General features: G+C 41.9%; 1 protein-coding gene across 8 annotated transcripts in view; it reads left to right on the top strand.

The window, feature by feature from the left end:
* Positions 1 to 15,791, top strand: part of ATP8A2 (ATPase phospholipid transporting 8A2) — a 369,499-nt gene that overhangs the window by 338,917 nt on the left and 14,791 nt on the right. For 7 of the 8 annotated variants that reach the window (XM_077341745.1, XM_077341743.1, XM_077341749.1 and 4 more), the window contains 2 exons: positions 2,821 to 2,909; positions 12,291 to 12,395. In XM_077341745.1, coding sequence (XP_077197860.1) covers positions 2,821 to 2,909; positions 12,291 to 12,395 — 194 coding nt within the window. The remainder of the gene's footprint in view (positions 1 to 2,820; positions 2,910 to 12,290; positions 12,396 to 15,791) is intronic. The other variant, XM_077341744.1, reaches the window with a different exon arrangement.

Here is a 15,791-nt window from a genome sequence, read left to right as displayed (position 1 = left end):
GTGTGCATCCTTCATGTTACATGTTGTTCAAGGCTATTCTACAGCCACTGTACTCTGTACAAATAAACCCGGAAATATTTATTTCTTTATTCCATTTCTACGCTGTCCTTCCCCGGGGGCTCAGGGCAGCTTACAACATGTCAAGACATTCAAATTAAAACATTTAAAGGAAATCAAATTATTATTACAAGCAACTGATTTTAAAATCCAGATGCTCCTATCCTCTCTCTGGTGGGAGGGAGGGGAAATAAATTGCTATAATGATATACGGGGTCTGGAGCATGATCGTCAAAACAGCCTGTCTCCCCATGGCCTCTCAGTGACACAGATTCTCTCAGTTTGCTGATTTTATTAGAACGAGATAAAACCCGTTCTAAATTTCTCAGTCAAACTCAAGTTCAGGATTCTACCCCTGATGATTTACTGAGATTCTGAAAAGATCTACGAGAATCGATTTTCCATATGGATGCAGTAATTGATAGTGGTCTAATAGCCCAAACTAAAATAGCACCCTTCTTGAAATCATTTAAAACAGGGGTAGTCAACCTGTGGTCCTCCAGATGTTCATGGATTACAATTCCCATGAGTCCCTGCCAGCAAATGCTAAATTCATGGGAATTGTAGTCCATGAACATCTGGAGGACCACAGGTTGACTACCCCTGATTTAAAAGACGTAGCTCTTCTACCAGGCGTATGGTTGAGGCCAAGGCAGAGTCCCGGCGTTCCACCTGAGGATCCCCCCCCTCAAGGTCTGCCAGATCTGGCACCCACTCCCAGTGGAAGAAGACTTGGCCAAGGTGGGATAGGATTGGGATTAATTAGAAGATGGCAGGTGAAATGTCAGCATCCCCTTTTTGTTTGCCCCAGGGCTGGTATTAGGGCTGGGGTTTAGTGGTATGATGTTTTTGCCACATCTTTTATACCTGTGTAGTGGACTGATTGTGTATGGAATTGTTGTTTTTAGGGGTAATTTTATTGGGGGTTTTAGACATTTTTTGCAACCCGCCATGAGCCTTATTGGGAGTGGCGGGTAATAAACCTAGTAGTAGTAGTAGTAGTAGTAGTAGTAGTAGTAGTAGTAGTAGTAGTAGTAGTATCTGACCACTTGCTGCCTTTGTCGTAAGGGAGGATTTTATAGGATTTTATTGTATTTAATGTTTTATTCCTGTGAACCGCCATGAGACCATTGGAGGAGCAGCGGTATACAAATTGAAAAATAAATAAATAAATAAAATAATAAATAAAAGAGACCACTGTAGATCCCCATACCTAGCGACCATAACATCGTTAACACTAAGAACGGCACTTACCCGTTTGAGATTTCATGCCATGCCGAGAGCAGTTCACCGTGGTCGATTTTCCCATAACCCTAAGTCTGATTGTCTCTGTCTACATTGCAAGGAGGTAATCGAGGACCTTATACATTATATTTTTTACTGTCCTCTGTATGATGACCCGAGAACCAAATACATCAAGAAATTACTGCCCACTGCTTGGGGCACAGTGAAATCTGAGAGTCTGATTTTGTTATTATCTGAGACCGATCCGTACGTTTCTAACATGGCTGCTTTATTTGTGCTTACCGCTAAGAAAATTAGGGTGAATTATGTAAACAACACTGTGTGGTCTTCTTAATGATTTTAATTCAGATTTTGTATCTATTAGCCAATCTTAACTTTTGTTGGTTTTTGAATGTATGCCTTTTATCTTATTCCATGTCTTTGGTATATTTGGTAGGATTTTGATGGCCAATGGCTAATGCAATAAAACGAATCTGGATCTGAAATTCTGTGGGCTGTCAGCAGACCAAGCATCATAATTTTAAAAAAATTCTTCATACTGTTTAGTGCAGGGGTAGTCAAACTGCGGCCCTCCAGATGTCCATGGACTACAATTCCCATGGACCCCTGAAGTCCATGGATATCTGGAGGGCCGCAGTTTGACAACCCCTGGTTTAGTGCCACAGTAAAGTTGGTTGTTTTTATTACAGAAGAGGTACAAATCCAAACACATCCAAAACATCACTGTTAGAGTAGAGGCTGTATTGGGTGGCCATAAGAGAATTGTAAGCTTCCTTGAGTCCTGTAAAGAAGAAAGATGGCTAATAAATGGTTTTAGTTAATTAATTTAATTAATAGTACATTGAAATGAATATGAGCATAGATGAGCAACTTTTTAAAAGAGACATTCTCAAAATGTCCCCGGAAGGAAAGAAAGAAGATAGTGATGTACAGGTTTAAATGTAAAGGTATCCCCTGTGCAAGCACTGAGTCATGTCTGACCCTTGGGGTGACGCCCTCTAGTGTTTTCATGGCAGACTCAATATGGGGTGGTTTGCCAGTGCCTTCCCCAGTCATTACCGTTTACCCCCCAGCAAGCTGGGTACTCATTTTACTGACCTCGGAAATATGGAAGGCTGAGTCAACCTTGAGCCGGCTGCTGGGATCGAACTCCCAGCCTCATGGCCAGAGTTTCAGACATCATGTTGGCTGCGTTACCACCATACACCACAGGTTTACTGAAGTCATTTGCGGATTGTTTTTACATATTATTGCTCTGTAACACTTGTACATAATATTTCATAAATAACAGCGACCCATTCATGAATTGTAATATGGGGTGGCAGCAAGAATGAATCTGTGTGGCCCAAGTGCACTTTTGAAAACACTGGATTATAATAGAGATAATATTCTGCTTGTCAGTCGTATTTGCTGGATTTTCTTTTATCATCACCATCCTGCCTTTTCTTCACCAGTCAACATGCTCCACACTGCCAAGGGATCGGGATTAATGCCTTTTTTACCGCTGCTTCTTCACAGGCAGGAATGGTGCTGAGATGCGGCTACTTCTGGCTCGGTTTATTTCTGGTGCCCACAGCGTGCCTTGTTAAAGATGTGGCGTGGAGAGCGTAAGTTGGAAATGTGCAATATTTAGTCATGCTTCTTGTAGAAAACTCCCTGTGTTTCATTTATACATCCACTAATCTTCTTCTGACTGGAAAAGTACAGCTAGAGTTCTGCAGGAGCTCTGGCTAAGGAAAACATGGAAGATCTTAATGGGCTTTGTTATCATCAGCCAAAAAAAAGCCAAGCACCTCACCATTAGAAGTAACAATATTTACCTACAAGTTCTCTCCTATTAATATGCTGTTTGGGACAGAATGGTTCTTTATTTGCTCATTAGAACATCTTATGGAATAATTCTTTTCATACCAATTCTCCTCTCAGACCTCTATAAACATTTGGCGGCATACAACGTATCTATTATGAATCTGACTCTCTTTCTAGGACAATGCTAAATAATCACTGTTTTTACTACTTGAGCTACAAAATACTAATATGAAACCACAAGTGAAAACGGGTGCGGTCATTCTTTTCCAGGGCACTGTTTTTTACACTGAAGGTCTTAAATCTTTGTTTCTGCTTTATCTGCACAAGACAGAATATCTTTAAGCCCCGTGGCTTCTGTCTTATATTTGAAAGGATATGTCAAAATGCTCCTTGATAGATTGAGCAATGGAATGAGGTGGGCAAACTTTTATTAGGGTTACCAACACACGGTTTGCATGACATGAAGTCCAAATACCAAGTATTATATAACCCATCGTGCAGCCATTCCATGGCCAGGTTTGATTCGAGGAATGTTTAAGAGAGTCATCTGAATGGATGGTGGACTGTTCAGGTTCTCTTCCAATAGCTTCCAGCTATTTTCCGTTCTGCCCATTAGAAGAGGACAGTCCATCAAGAAAGGATCTGAATGTTGTCAAGGAGCAACAGTCTCCATTGGCTTCCATTTTTGCATGTATGTTGACTGACATGGCAGACTTTGGAGTAGATAGTGTTGGAAGGAAGTTACTTTGATAGAAACAAAATACTATTATGATAAAGGTGTGCACTCGCATGTTTCAAGGATTCTGGGAAGATAACAGTAATAGATAGGGAGCAAGGTGTAGTCTCCCTGCAGCAGTGTCTCCAAATCTAATGCTTTTCCTTCGACCTCAAAAGTTCATTTGGAAGACAGTGAACAGCTATATTCAGGAATTGCAGTAAAGGTGAGGAATTGCCCATAATGACCCTCTGGGACTTCAACTCTTTAGAATCTTCCAGAAGAACTGCGGGGCCTGTTGGAGATTTCACTGTTAATGTTGGGCCTGCAAAATGGAGCTCTTCTGCCAGGTTTTCAGTTGAGGTCAAGGCAAGAAAGATTGGGGACCCCTCAGGGAGGCCATCAAGCTCCCCTTAGGAGATCTCCTCTGAGGCTCATTTCCAGAAGGTCTGTTGAGCCGGGGAGGGGAAGGGAGTTGCCTCCCTCGAGGGGGTTGTAATTGGGGATTTTAACGATGGTTTTACGGTTCACAACTTGAGTTATGGAAACCCTCCCCCCCCCCTCCCAGCCTTTCTGGGAGTGGCAACATAGAAGCCAAATTATAAATAAATGAAATAAATAAAATTAAGATTGCTTCTATCCACGTATCTTCAGTCTGGTTTCAATTTCTTCATCATGCTAAAATGTCATGGACTGCTGGGAACTGGCTTATATATATATATATAATCAACACACACAAAAACAACCTAAATCACTCCAGACTGGCAGAACTGCGTGAAGGAAAGACTTGTTTGCTCATAGATGGGGAGGGGGAAGGGGGATGCTGCCAGGGATGCATTGAAACCCCCTTCACCATCCTATTTGCCTCTGTCTAGGCTTCCTACAAATCAGAAGTGAAGTACATTGACTCATACTGCAGCATTTCCTCGGAATTAATAGAAGCCATTTAGTTTTATCAGAAAATCCAGCAGTCACCAATGTGTTGAGGCTAAATATGCTTCTTAGCATTGGCGATATAAGCCACTGATAGTCAAGCTGTATCTGGGTTTGGTTGCCCCAGGGTGTAAAAAGAATGTTTTTTTTCAACATGCTAAATAATGCCATTTTGGTCCACTTCAGCAACTGTTTGCAAGTGACTTAACCATGTTGCACAGTAATATCAGGTTGTAAAGAGCACGGAAAGATGATTGGAGGTGCATTTTTGAGCGTGTGTGAAAGTGCCCAGTGTTAAGAACTGGCTTCTATAGACAAACAAAACAAGAAAGTCATCCATCTAAAATATCAGTGAGAGGGAAATAATAAAATATGAGTGAAAGAATTTGCTTATTTACTCGAGTAATGTTCCAAGAATTTTCAAAAACTACTCAAGTGACCATCAAGTTCTGCATTAAGAATAAAACTCTCATTAAGGGCCAAATGACCCATCATCTGGGAGATCTGTGATGGGACCGTCCAACATTTCCATTAACATTTAAAAGAAGTAGTAGAAGAAGAAGAGATGGTTCTTATATGCCGCTTTTCTATATCCAAAGGAGTCTCAAAGTGGCTTACAATCACTTTCCCTTCTCTCTCCCCACAACAGATACCCTGTGAAGTGGGTGAGGCTGAGAGAGCCCTGTTATTACTGCTCAGTCAGAACAGCTTTATCAGTACTGTGGTGAGCCCAAGGTCACCCAGCTGGCTGCATGTGGGGGAGTTCAGAATTGAACCCGGCATGCCAGATTAGAAGTCCACACTCCTAACCACTACATCAAGCTGTCTCTCAGAACAGCCAGAAGTGGGACGATAATTTGTACTGTGGTCTTGTTGCTGGGGTGATGGATTGGACCATTTTCCCACAGACATCACTTCCTGTATAGAAATTGCCTCCCTTCCCCCAGACTGCTTATTAGCCCTGAAAAGCACAGGACCAACAGCATTGGCAGGAAGGGCAGATGACTGCTGGCCTTAATATCATGTCACCCCCCCCCCCCACCCAGGATGTCTCTTATAAAGTAGACCTAAATAAGACCAACAAAGTTTGATTCAAGGTGTACGTTTCGTGTGCTTACACACTTTTATTTCATTTATTTGTATTTCGATTTCTAGGCCTCTCCTCGCCAAGAACAGGGTCGGGATGGCTCATAACAACATTAAAATAATCTTAATACAGATAGATAGATAGATAGATAGATAGATAGATAGATAGATAGATAGATAGATAGATAGATAGATGGATGGATGGATGGATGGATGGATGGATGGATGGATGGATGGATGGATGGATGGATCGATCGATCGATCGATCGATCGATCGATCGATCGATCGATTGAAATGGAAGTTTGAAATGGAAGTTTGAAATGGAAGTTACCATTAAATACATATAGGCACAGGGTGAGCAGCAAATTAGTATGTAACATAACTAGGATGTTTAACAGATGCACGGACCAAATAGGAATAACAGGCTTTGTTTATATGGTTACCATTTGTTTGGGTACCATGGGCGGGGGGGCAGGGGGGATAAGTGAAGGAAATAAATAGGTCCAAATTGTAGATTGATGTGCCTTTCTCAATAATCAAATTCCGAAATTACCGGAGACTTTGCCATTTCCCTCCGTCTGTCTCTTCTCAAGCGTGGGGCATCTTTACAGCATCTTCTTCCTTGAAGTGGGGCAATTGGTTGTGTAGAGTTATCCTCCCTCCCCCCATCCCCAGACCAGAGAACTGCATTCCAGTCTACCATTCCAAATTGCATTACATTCTGCTATTCATCACATTACATTCCAATCTGCTATCCCCAATAAGAGAGAAAATAAAGAGGATGTGTCGCCTTTGGGGGGAACAGGTGAGAACAGAGTCACAGGCCATGTAAAACCACTGAGGCCAGTGGACGTAGAAGGGTGCAACTCTGCTTAGCATTGCATTGTTAGCCCCTGCAGGGCTGACGGGAGAGCCAGGGGTCACATTCCACATGGCCTGCATTGTTTTCATCTATTGATCAGTTGCCTTGGAGAGCATCTGATTAAACGAGAGGTGTAACACTGTCACAGCAAATAAGCAATACATAAAAAATACAAGTAAACTGTGTGCCTTCCAGTGAATCCTAACTGTGCCTTCCAGTGAAGCCGTCCAATTTAACCAACACTGACACACCGCAAGTGTAGTGTAGTGGTCTATTGCATGGGGAATAGCACACGTCGTGGATGGCATACTGCCTCTCTTGCAGCAAATATAGTTTCTTATTGATTGGTGCAGCTCTTACGGCTTCCAGGAGTTCTGCAATAATTAATCAACTGGGAAATGGGAGCAAGGCTTGTAGTGTGAACGTCCAATCTTTTCCACTTGTGCTAGCCTGTACCCTTCAGGGGGTTAACACCAGCTGAGCCCTTTGCAATCCAGATCTTTTTTACACATTAAATGCAGAACTGCTTTTGGCCATCTCCAAAGCTCAGTGCCAGGGAAGAGAATGAGCCACCCATTCAGCTAGCCAGTTGATGCACATCACGACATGGCTTTGAAGTTGGAAGGTGCTCAGAAATGACAAGAGACATTTTCATCACTTCTAAATTATCTCCTTTCCCGGTGCAATCGGGATAGCTGACTCCTCCCCTGAGCCCTCTGTACCTACTGGAGAAACCGCGGTGAGAGACAACCACAAATCATGCCTTGCTATTATGTTTGGGCCATGGGGGTAATTCTCAGTGAGACTAACCTTCACTCACCAGGATGTTTAGGCATGTGGCTTTCCATGCAGAACTGTGTGGCATCAGAATAGGGTTGCATTCCAGGTGATGCAAAATTGTGGATGTCTTAGATTCAAGGTACTATAGAGCTGCTTGCCCATAAATGAAAGCAACCCCCTCAAACCAGTGGCTTCCTGTTCTGCCTGACTTTCTATCCCAAAGATCAATTGTCACAAGTTTGCTTATTTCACTAAAACACTGATGCACTTAGCATTTTCCCCTGTCCTACACACTGTGCATAGATTATTATAAGAAGCTGTGGCCTGTGGAAGGAGGATAGAGGGGAGGGGTAGATCCAGTGTGCTCCAGGCATGTACGAACAGGACACACACATGCAAATGTTTTTCTCTTAGCATAGGCTACAGGTTTCTTTCTGCACATGTGCCCGTTGTTGGCCCATGTTCAGGATAAAATGGTTCCTCTAACCTTTTTTGGTTGCCATATAATACCACAGACTACTCTGCCACCACAGGTTGCATTTGGATCTAAACTAAATGTTCCAGTGAGCCAAGCATATAATAATATAAATAAGGTTGATTGTTAAGAAGGAAACAGGAAGTCCGTTTCATTAAAATGAAAAATGGAACCTCAAGTGATTTTTTAAATCTAATGTTTGTGCATTTCCAGACAGTTCTGTCTCTCTGCTTTTTCTGCACCACTTCCACTTCTTCTAAGCCTGGAGATGACCAAGAGGTGGTTCAGAAGCAGCATTTGACCCTTGTCCCGTTTCTTTCCCCTCCCTCCTCCCATCGCCAGATAGGGAATACAAAGCACAGCTGCTGAACTAGAAAAGTTGACTGTGACCTTTCGTTTACTGGTGCTTATCAAAAGCTTGGGAGTGGAGGGGGCCAGATTCTTCCCAGCCAAGTTTTCTGGGAGGAAAGAGTAGTGATGTCACAGCCTGGAGGTACCACAAGCCTTGATCCTTGGCTGGGAAGAGTTGGACTCCAACAGGTGGCCATCACTAATCAATGTAATTAAACAGGAGAATTGGTTTGCAGCTGGTAAGACATGACCGCACACCTTGGCTGCTTATAGATGAGGAAGAACCAGCCAGTATTTTTCTTCCTCCTTTGTGTGTGTTTTTTCAACATTTAATGCTTGCCAGGCTGAAAGAAAAATGGTCATGACAGGTGTCTCACTTTCTGTTTTCATTTAAGTGAGTAGGCTTTTGCAAGGGCCGCAGTGGGAAAATAGAATCAACTGCAAAGTCTGTCTGCGTTTTTTGTAGTTATCTACTCACCGGCCCCTTGTGTCACTGTGGACATTAAACGAGTCAAGATTTTCCTGCTCTTTAATGGGTCCAGTTCAAGATCTCATCCAGTGCATTGATGTTGCTGTTATTCTTTGTGTCTTTAATTTATAAGTAGGTTAGTCGCGTCATATTTTGGCTAGGTTTCCTAAAATACAAAAGGAGGAAGAGGCTGTTTCATTGAAGTCAATATGCTTTGGTTATAAATATTACCATTTCAGTATTCTATAATATGTAAAATTACTTCCTTATTCTCAGTCTTTCCTATTACAATATTTTGTGCTTCTAATGAAACTATCCCAGTGTATTGCCTCACAAATCCATGCTTTGATAGCTCAGTAATAACTTCATAGGTGTTGTATACAGGCCTAAACAACCCATGACTCAACACGCTGAATGTAGTTTAACACCTGGGTATGCAATCCACCAGGGGGTGAAAATTGCCCCCATTTTGATCCTTTTCCAAACCTACAGAAACAGGGGTCGTACACTATGGCTGCTGGTAGGCTGTGTTCATTTTAGTGGGTTACGAGATGGGCAGGTCTGAAGAATATATGAATAATCATTAATGAAACCTCTTTTTGCTGAGGAATGTTCAAACTGTGGTAAAACAGCAAATAATTCAGGCAAATATAATGTCATGGGTTTACACTGATTTGCTGGAAAGTGGTGGTGGGGCAGAGATGGTCCAGATAGACCCAAAGGCTTCCATACTCTGGACTTTTTCCAGTTGAAGGAAACAGTGTCAGAGAGGGAAAAAATAGAGAGAAGGAGAGAAGAGGTGAAGACTGGTCGACTGTGTTAAAAGTAACAGGCTGCAATCTTAGGTGTGCTTACTGACCTCTGAGTAAATATGCATATGGACTGTGCCAGACAAAAGTCTGAAAGTTCCAGACTTTTTATTCCAAAATCGACTGTAACGCAAATTGTCTCTTTTATAGCAGAAGGAGAGGTCAAGGTCAATATATTTCATATATTTAATCAAATCGAGAGGAATGTGAAAGTAAATAGGAAAGATTATTACGAATTAATAGCCCAAAGCTTAAAGTGGGTTTTATCTCCTAAAGTTTCATTTCGTAAAAGGGAAGCTGAGTCTAATCATTCCCTAAGTAGTTTCAGTAACTTGAATCTAATTAAGTTTTTGTTCAATTCTAGGAAATTTAGCCTTCTTGAAAGAATTCATATTTTGAGAGTAGCTGGGCTGCAGTTTCCAACTGGCTTCAGAATGAGAGTGCTCATTTAGTCTAAGACTAGTTCTAGCCTAACAAGCAGAACTAAAAAAAAACCCTATCCAGACTAAAATGGCTCACACAAAGGTGAGAAGTAGACCACTGCATTGCAATGCATGCAGTAAATATACCACAGGGGCATCATATGATGTGGAACAGAAGTGATACAGGACTCTTTTTCCGGGGCATTTTAAATCCCCAGTCTGCTTCCATTCTAATCAGTGAGAAATGTTGTTGATAACCAGGTTTTATTGCAGCCATGTCATGAGTATGGTGCCCTTGTTGTCCAGAGATTTTGCAGAACATACATGTTTCAGCTGCCTGTTGATTTTATCTTGCTAACCCAACCTGGGCAGCCCAGGTAAGCCTGATCCCATCAGATCTTGGAAGTCAAGAAGGCTTGGTTCTGGCTAGCGCTTAGAAGGTCAACTTCCGAGAAATACCAGGGTTGTGATGCAGGGGCAGGCCATGGCAAATCACCACCAAACATCTCTTGCCTGGCAGCCAGACAATCTTACGATCTCCAGGGACAACTTTGCCATTGTTCCCCCTGTTTGGGGGGTTTCGAAAAGCAGAAGAACTCCCCCCCCCTCTGATCCTCAAACTGCCCACTCACCTGGACCAGGAAAAACATCCCAGCATGCCAACGCCACATGGAAGTGACATTGGCATGCCAGGGCTATCAGGGAGTGCCACACTGGGTTTGGGGCAAAACTCTATGGTTTGAAGCCAGTTTTTTCACTATAGAGTTTCCCCAAAAGTCAGAGCATCACCCCTGATACCTCCAACATGCTGATGCCACTTCTGGGTGATGTCAGCAAACCAGAATCACTTGTGGGTTTGGGTAAGAGCAGTGGGGAGCTCCCAGACAGCGCCCCCTGTCCCTTACTGACAGTGTGGTGGTGCCAGACAACCCTATATATTATACACATACCATATATGATAAATAATCTTGTTACTAGCCAGTTACAATTGAGTGTGTGTGTTGGAAGTCCTTGCAACTTTCTGTTGCTTTGTTAGCCACCTTGAGTCTAAGCAGATCAGGCAAGATATAAATACTAAAGGAAAACCTGCATCAGATGCAAGAGACTGATTTCTCTTCCCAAGTCACTCCCAGGTTAATAACATTTATATATGATATCCACATCAAGTGTGAGAAAGGCTCAAATGTATTCTTTGTGGAAATGCCCTCATTTCTCTGCGTTCTTTTCTCCTCCTGGTCTAACGCCGGAGACATACTAACTTCACTGGCTGCCTCTTGTTTTGTTTTTCAGCTATTTGCACAGACATCTGCAACTCTAAATTATCACATGGTGCATCCCATGGTGCTTTTTCTTATACGAACTATAAAAGGCAGTAGGAGACAGGAAAACGGATGCTGGGGAAAGGGGGTGGAACTGTAATTAAGTATTTGTGCAGTTCCCAGTATTTGGAGAGAATGAGGACAATTCTTGAAAGCTGTGAATCCTTACACAAGTGGTGACAGTCAATGTATGTTAACTGGAAATGCAAAGTGTTACACCCTGTGTACAGATTCTGAGTACACAAATCCCTTTCTCCTCTCTGTGTATGTTTATGTGTGAGTGTTGTCCATGCAAATGGCTTGTTAAGATGGGGAAAGCTGCCTTTACAAATCCATGACTTAGGGAAAGGAGACAGATGACAACATAAGATGCACTGCTGTATTTTTTTTAATCAAATAATCTAATGCAGTTTTTCTGGTGTTGAAACTTGTGGTTCAAAGGATATAATGGAAACGTATTCTGCCTCTATGAATATGCAGTGAGTTCCTCCATTTAGGGGTGAGTGGCTGACTCTTGAGAAGTCCTGTGAAAGTAGGATCATTCTGAAATACTGGAGGGGAGGGGGAGTGTTTAACACAGGGAGAATATTTTGCTAGAAGGTAGTGCTCCATTATCTGTATATGGATGGGTGTCCTCAGTACTGTCCACCGGGACTTGAGATTTTCCTGTACACTCTTTCTTTTCCACTTATTCCAAGTCTGGCCGTATTGCACAAACAGCCCTTTGGTCATTGGAGATTGGTAATAGTTTAAGGAGACGGTTTGTAATCTGAGAGTGGCTCTCCAGTGTCCCCTCTAAGGCTTCAGAAGATCCAGAGCAGCCAAAATGACCGGGCTCAACGCTGCCAGCGTAATGTCTTTGCCAGTCTGACTCTGAGCAGGAAAACAGAGTCTTTTACAGCCAATGAAAGTTGATGTGTTGGTGTCTCTGTTTTGTGTCTTTCTCTTGTGATGCAGGGCCAAGCATACCTACCATAAAACTTTGCTGGAACAGGTTCAAGAGTTGGAAACTAAGTCCAAAGAGATGGGGAAATCTATGCTGCGTGATAGTAATGGAAAGAGGTGGGGCAACTGCATATTAACCGAAAGCATGGCAGATCAATATATATATATTTATATTTTTATTTTATTTTTATTTTTTACCCACTTCTTTCCCATCCTTTTTTTTTTCCTCCATGCATTGCAACCTAGAGGGGTTCTCAAGGCCCCTCTGCCATTTTATTCATTCACCCGCTTTATTTATTTCAAAACAACCTTCTCCGCTCCATTCATCGTCTGTTGTGCACAATGCTGGTCTGAAGTTTCACGTAATGCTTCTTGCATGACCGCATGTAAAAGTGTTGTTGGACCGTGGGACTGACCCAAAGACATTTTGTTTTGCTTGGCTGGTCTCGGTGATGGATTCTACACCTGGACACAAACAGTAGGGCAAGAAAGCAGAAAGGAAAGGGGAAATGACAAGCCAGAAGCTCTATTTTCCCAAGCCCTCTCATGTTAAGAGATGTGAAAGAAATGTCCATGAATTTCCATGGGGTTTAGGCAAGGGGAGAATTTTTCAAGGGGTTTTCAGTGACTCAAAGTTAATAAGTAGTTGGTGCAGCATCAGGTGAGCAGAGAACCATTGCTGTTGCCAAATCATATCTCACCTTTTATCTACAGTGTTAATATGTTACACATTACAAAAGCCAGTGTTTTTCTCCCACTGGTATCAGTATTGCACAATAAATCATTTCACACTTTGTGCGTGAGCTCGGCTGCACATTTTCTGTCACTAGAACAAATCTGAAAATTATGCTACGAGAGCGAACAACATTTTAGTCTCAACATGATGTTAATTACCTTTGGGGGGATTATTCCTTTAAGTTGTGATTAACAAAACTCTCCTTTGCAGACACCTTGGGATGGTAAGTTTGCATTTTCCATGGCAATAAGGTCATATGGGATGTGCTACTGTTATTGAATTCTTCAGTGTATGGGAGAGTATGTTGTATGTGGGGACTTTTTGTGTGGTGTGAAAGACACTAAAAAGAATCCCATTGACCCCTTTCTCCCTCAGACAGTTTCATTTAGCCCTTTGTAGAACACAATTGTTGTTCGGCAAATCGAAGCGCTCCATAAGTTCAAAAAGGTTCTATAACAACCACTTGTGTTCTTCAAACAATATGGCACCGTGTGACCCACCGGGGAACTTCAAAATAATTAAACGGGATTTTAACAAACCTTCTAAACTGCCAACGTGAGTGGAATGGGACCTCAGAGAGAGATTTCATTCTGGAAGGGCAGGGTCAGCCTTTGAGTCTTTTTATATTTATTGTGAGGTAAATTAATTGCCATATTGTAGCTGTGACTGAAACAGTGGAGGAATAGACCTATAGTTCATTTCATTAAATAGTTCCTACTGAGTCACACTTAGATATGCGCAAACTTGTCACTATTCATAATAAAACCTAGAAGTTTCACTGTGAGACTGAGAGAGCTCTGAAAAACTGTGACTGACCCAAGGCCACCCAGCAGACTGTAGGCGGAGGAGTGGGGAATGAAACTCAGTTCTCCAGATTAGAATTTGCCACTTTTGACCACTACACCAAGCTAGCTTCCACTTCAGGATTTCATCTCACAGGCTGAATATCTGCTTTAGAACTGCTTCCAGCCGTAGCTGCAATGCAGCCAAACACCCAGAGTCACAAAATCCCAGGGACGCCTGCCTCCCCTAGGTGAAGACTGAGCCATTGCCCACATTTTAAAATTTAGCTGCTTTTTCAGTGTTTGTTGACAGGTGAAACGGGGATTCCAATCTACATTGGTCATGTTGCCAAGGAGCGTGTCCGAGAGTCATTAGCCCAGCTTAACCCATAAGGGAATATAACAGTGTGAGAGGAAAGCTATGTAGACAAAAGAAAAGAACACCCCTGTCACTTCTTCATCACGGAGTGTGATGTACTGATACCATTCAAGCAACAGACAAGCTGGCATTTAGGTGTGAGTTGCCCTTTTATAGGCTGGCAAAAACAATGTGCCAATCAGCCTGGTAACCCTGAAAAAGAAGCTGAAATTTTGTTGAATAGCTGTGTGGGGGATTAAATACAGTACTATCTTTCCCCCCTCCAACAGCGAACTTGTGTGATTTCAGGTTACAAGACCATCCACATGTCAACCTAGCTGCTAGCTGGGCCTGGGGGAATCACATGGACAAATCCTATTTGCATATACGAGTTCCTTGACTAGATAGGCATAGAGGCATGCAAGCCTTCATCTGACCCTTAGCTGGGCCAGGGTATCCCTTTAAATAACTTTTTGCTGAGCTATTTTGTTTAATGACTGCAAGTTTATACTTTTAATTTGTCCCTTCATTTAGAACTCTTAACTTAGAACCACGCTTTTTTTATTAAAATGGGTTTTAAAGTTAAAAAATTCTACACTTTTACAAAGCAAATGTTCTTCCGACAGATTCATGGGGGATAGGTCTATCTGTGGTAACTAGCTATGTTGACTGAAAGGAACCTAAACAGAAGGGTGGGTTGGAGGACCAATTTTAAGAGATTAAAATGTTGGGTACTCGAAGGTTGGGTGAGAGGAAAATTTTGGTTGTTGAGAAATAAATTTGTTGTGAAATAAATTAAACAAATATATGTATCTGTTACAAAGTGTACTAAAACTGGACTTTAAAAACATTGGCACAATCTGCCCTTGAAATGGTGAATATTTGAACTAAGAAATCCTGATTACCTGATATATATTGATAATTCTAGGTTAAAAGACTTGAACCAATAAAACAGGATCAGCAATTAAACATTCATTATTTGTTTGTTTGGTTTTTTGTTTATTTAGATTTCTATACCGCCCTTCCATATGGCTCTGGGCAAGTTTACATTAAACGTTGTAGAATGGTTACATAGAATATTATAACAATGCAAGAGATAACAATCATAACATAACATGGCATAACATAATCACAACATAAAATGACAACCAGATGCTAGATAAACATATCTCGCTTGATAACTTTGAACCACATTAAAGCAGAGCCAGCAGGGCTTTTATGGAATAACTTTTGTTTTTAAGGTGTTGGTGGGACCCCGGTTTAATTTTTCTATGACTGACTAATACAACTGCGCCTCTGAAATTGTTGAAGAGGTTTTATGCATAGGGGATGCCACATTTGCTGTTTTCAATTTTAATATAGCCCTGATGATATGCTATCATAATGATTATAAGAAAACTTGTTCCATAGTCAGCCCTTCCTAAATGCAGATGCTTTTGGAAATCCTTCCTACCAGCTGTCTGGGAGGGGATCTGAGTTCTTTAAACAGACTTCTGTGCATGTGACCTTTCCCCGGGCTCTCTGTGGGATTGCAGCTTTTGTATATAAACTAAAGTCAGGTTGGAAGATCATTAATTGTCACAGGAAAGGCACTGGAGTTTCAAGTGTGCATATGTTTTGGCAAGCATGTATGTACA

Source organism: Paroedura picta, chromosome 6, assembly GCF_049243985.1.
Source record: "Paroedura picta isolate Pp20150507F chromosome 6, Ppicta_v3.0, whole genome shotgun sequence".
In the NCBI taxonomy this organism is placed as follows: Eukaryota; Metazoa; Chordata; class Lepidosauria; order Squamata; family Gekkonidae; genus Paroedura; species Paroedura picta.
Note: the sequence above shows the minus strand (reverse complement) of the source record. Positions and strands in the feature narration are given on the sequence as shown.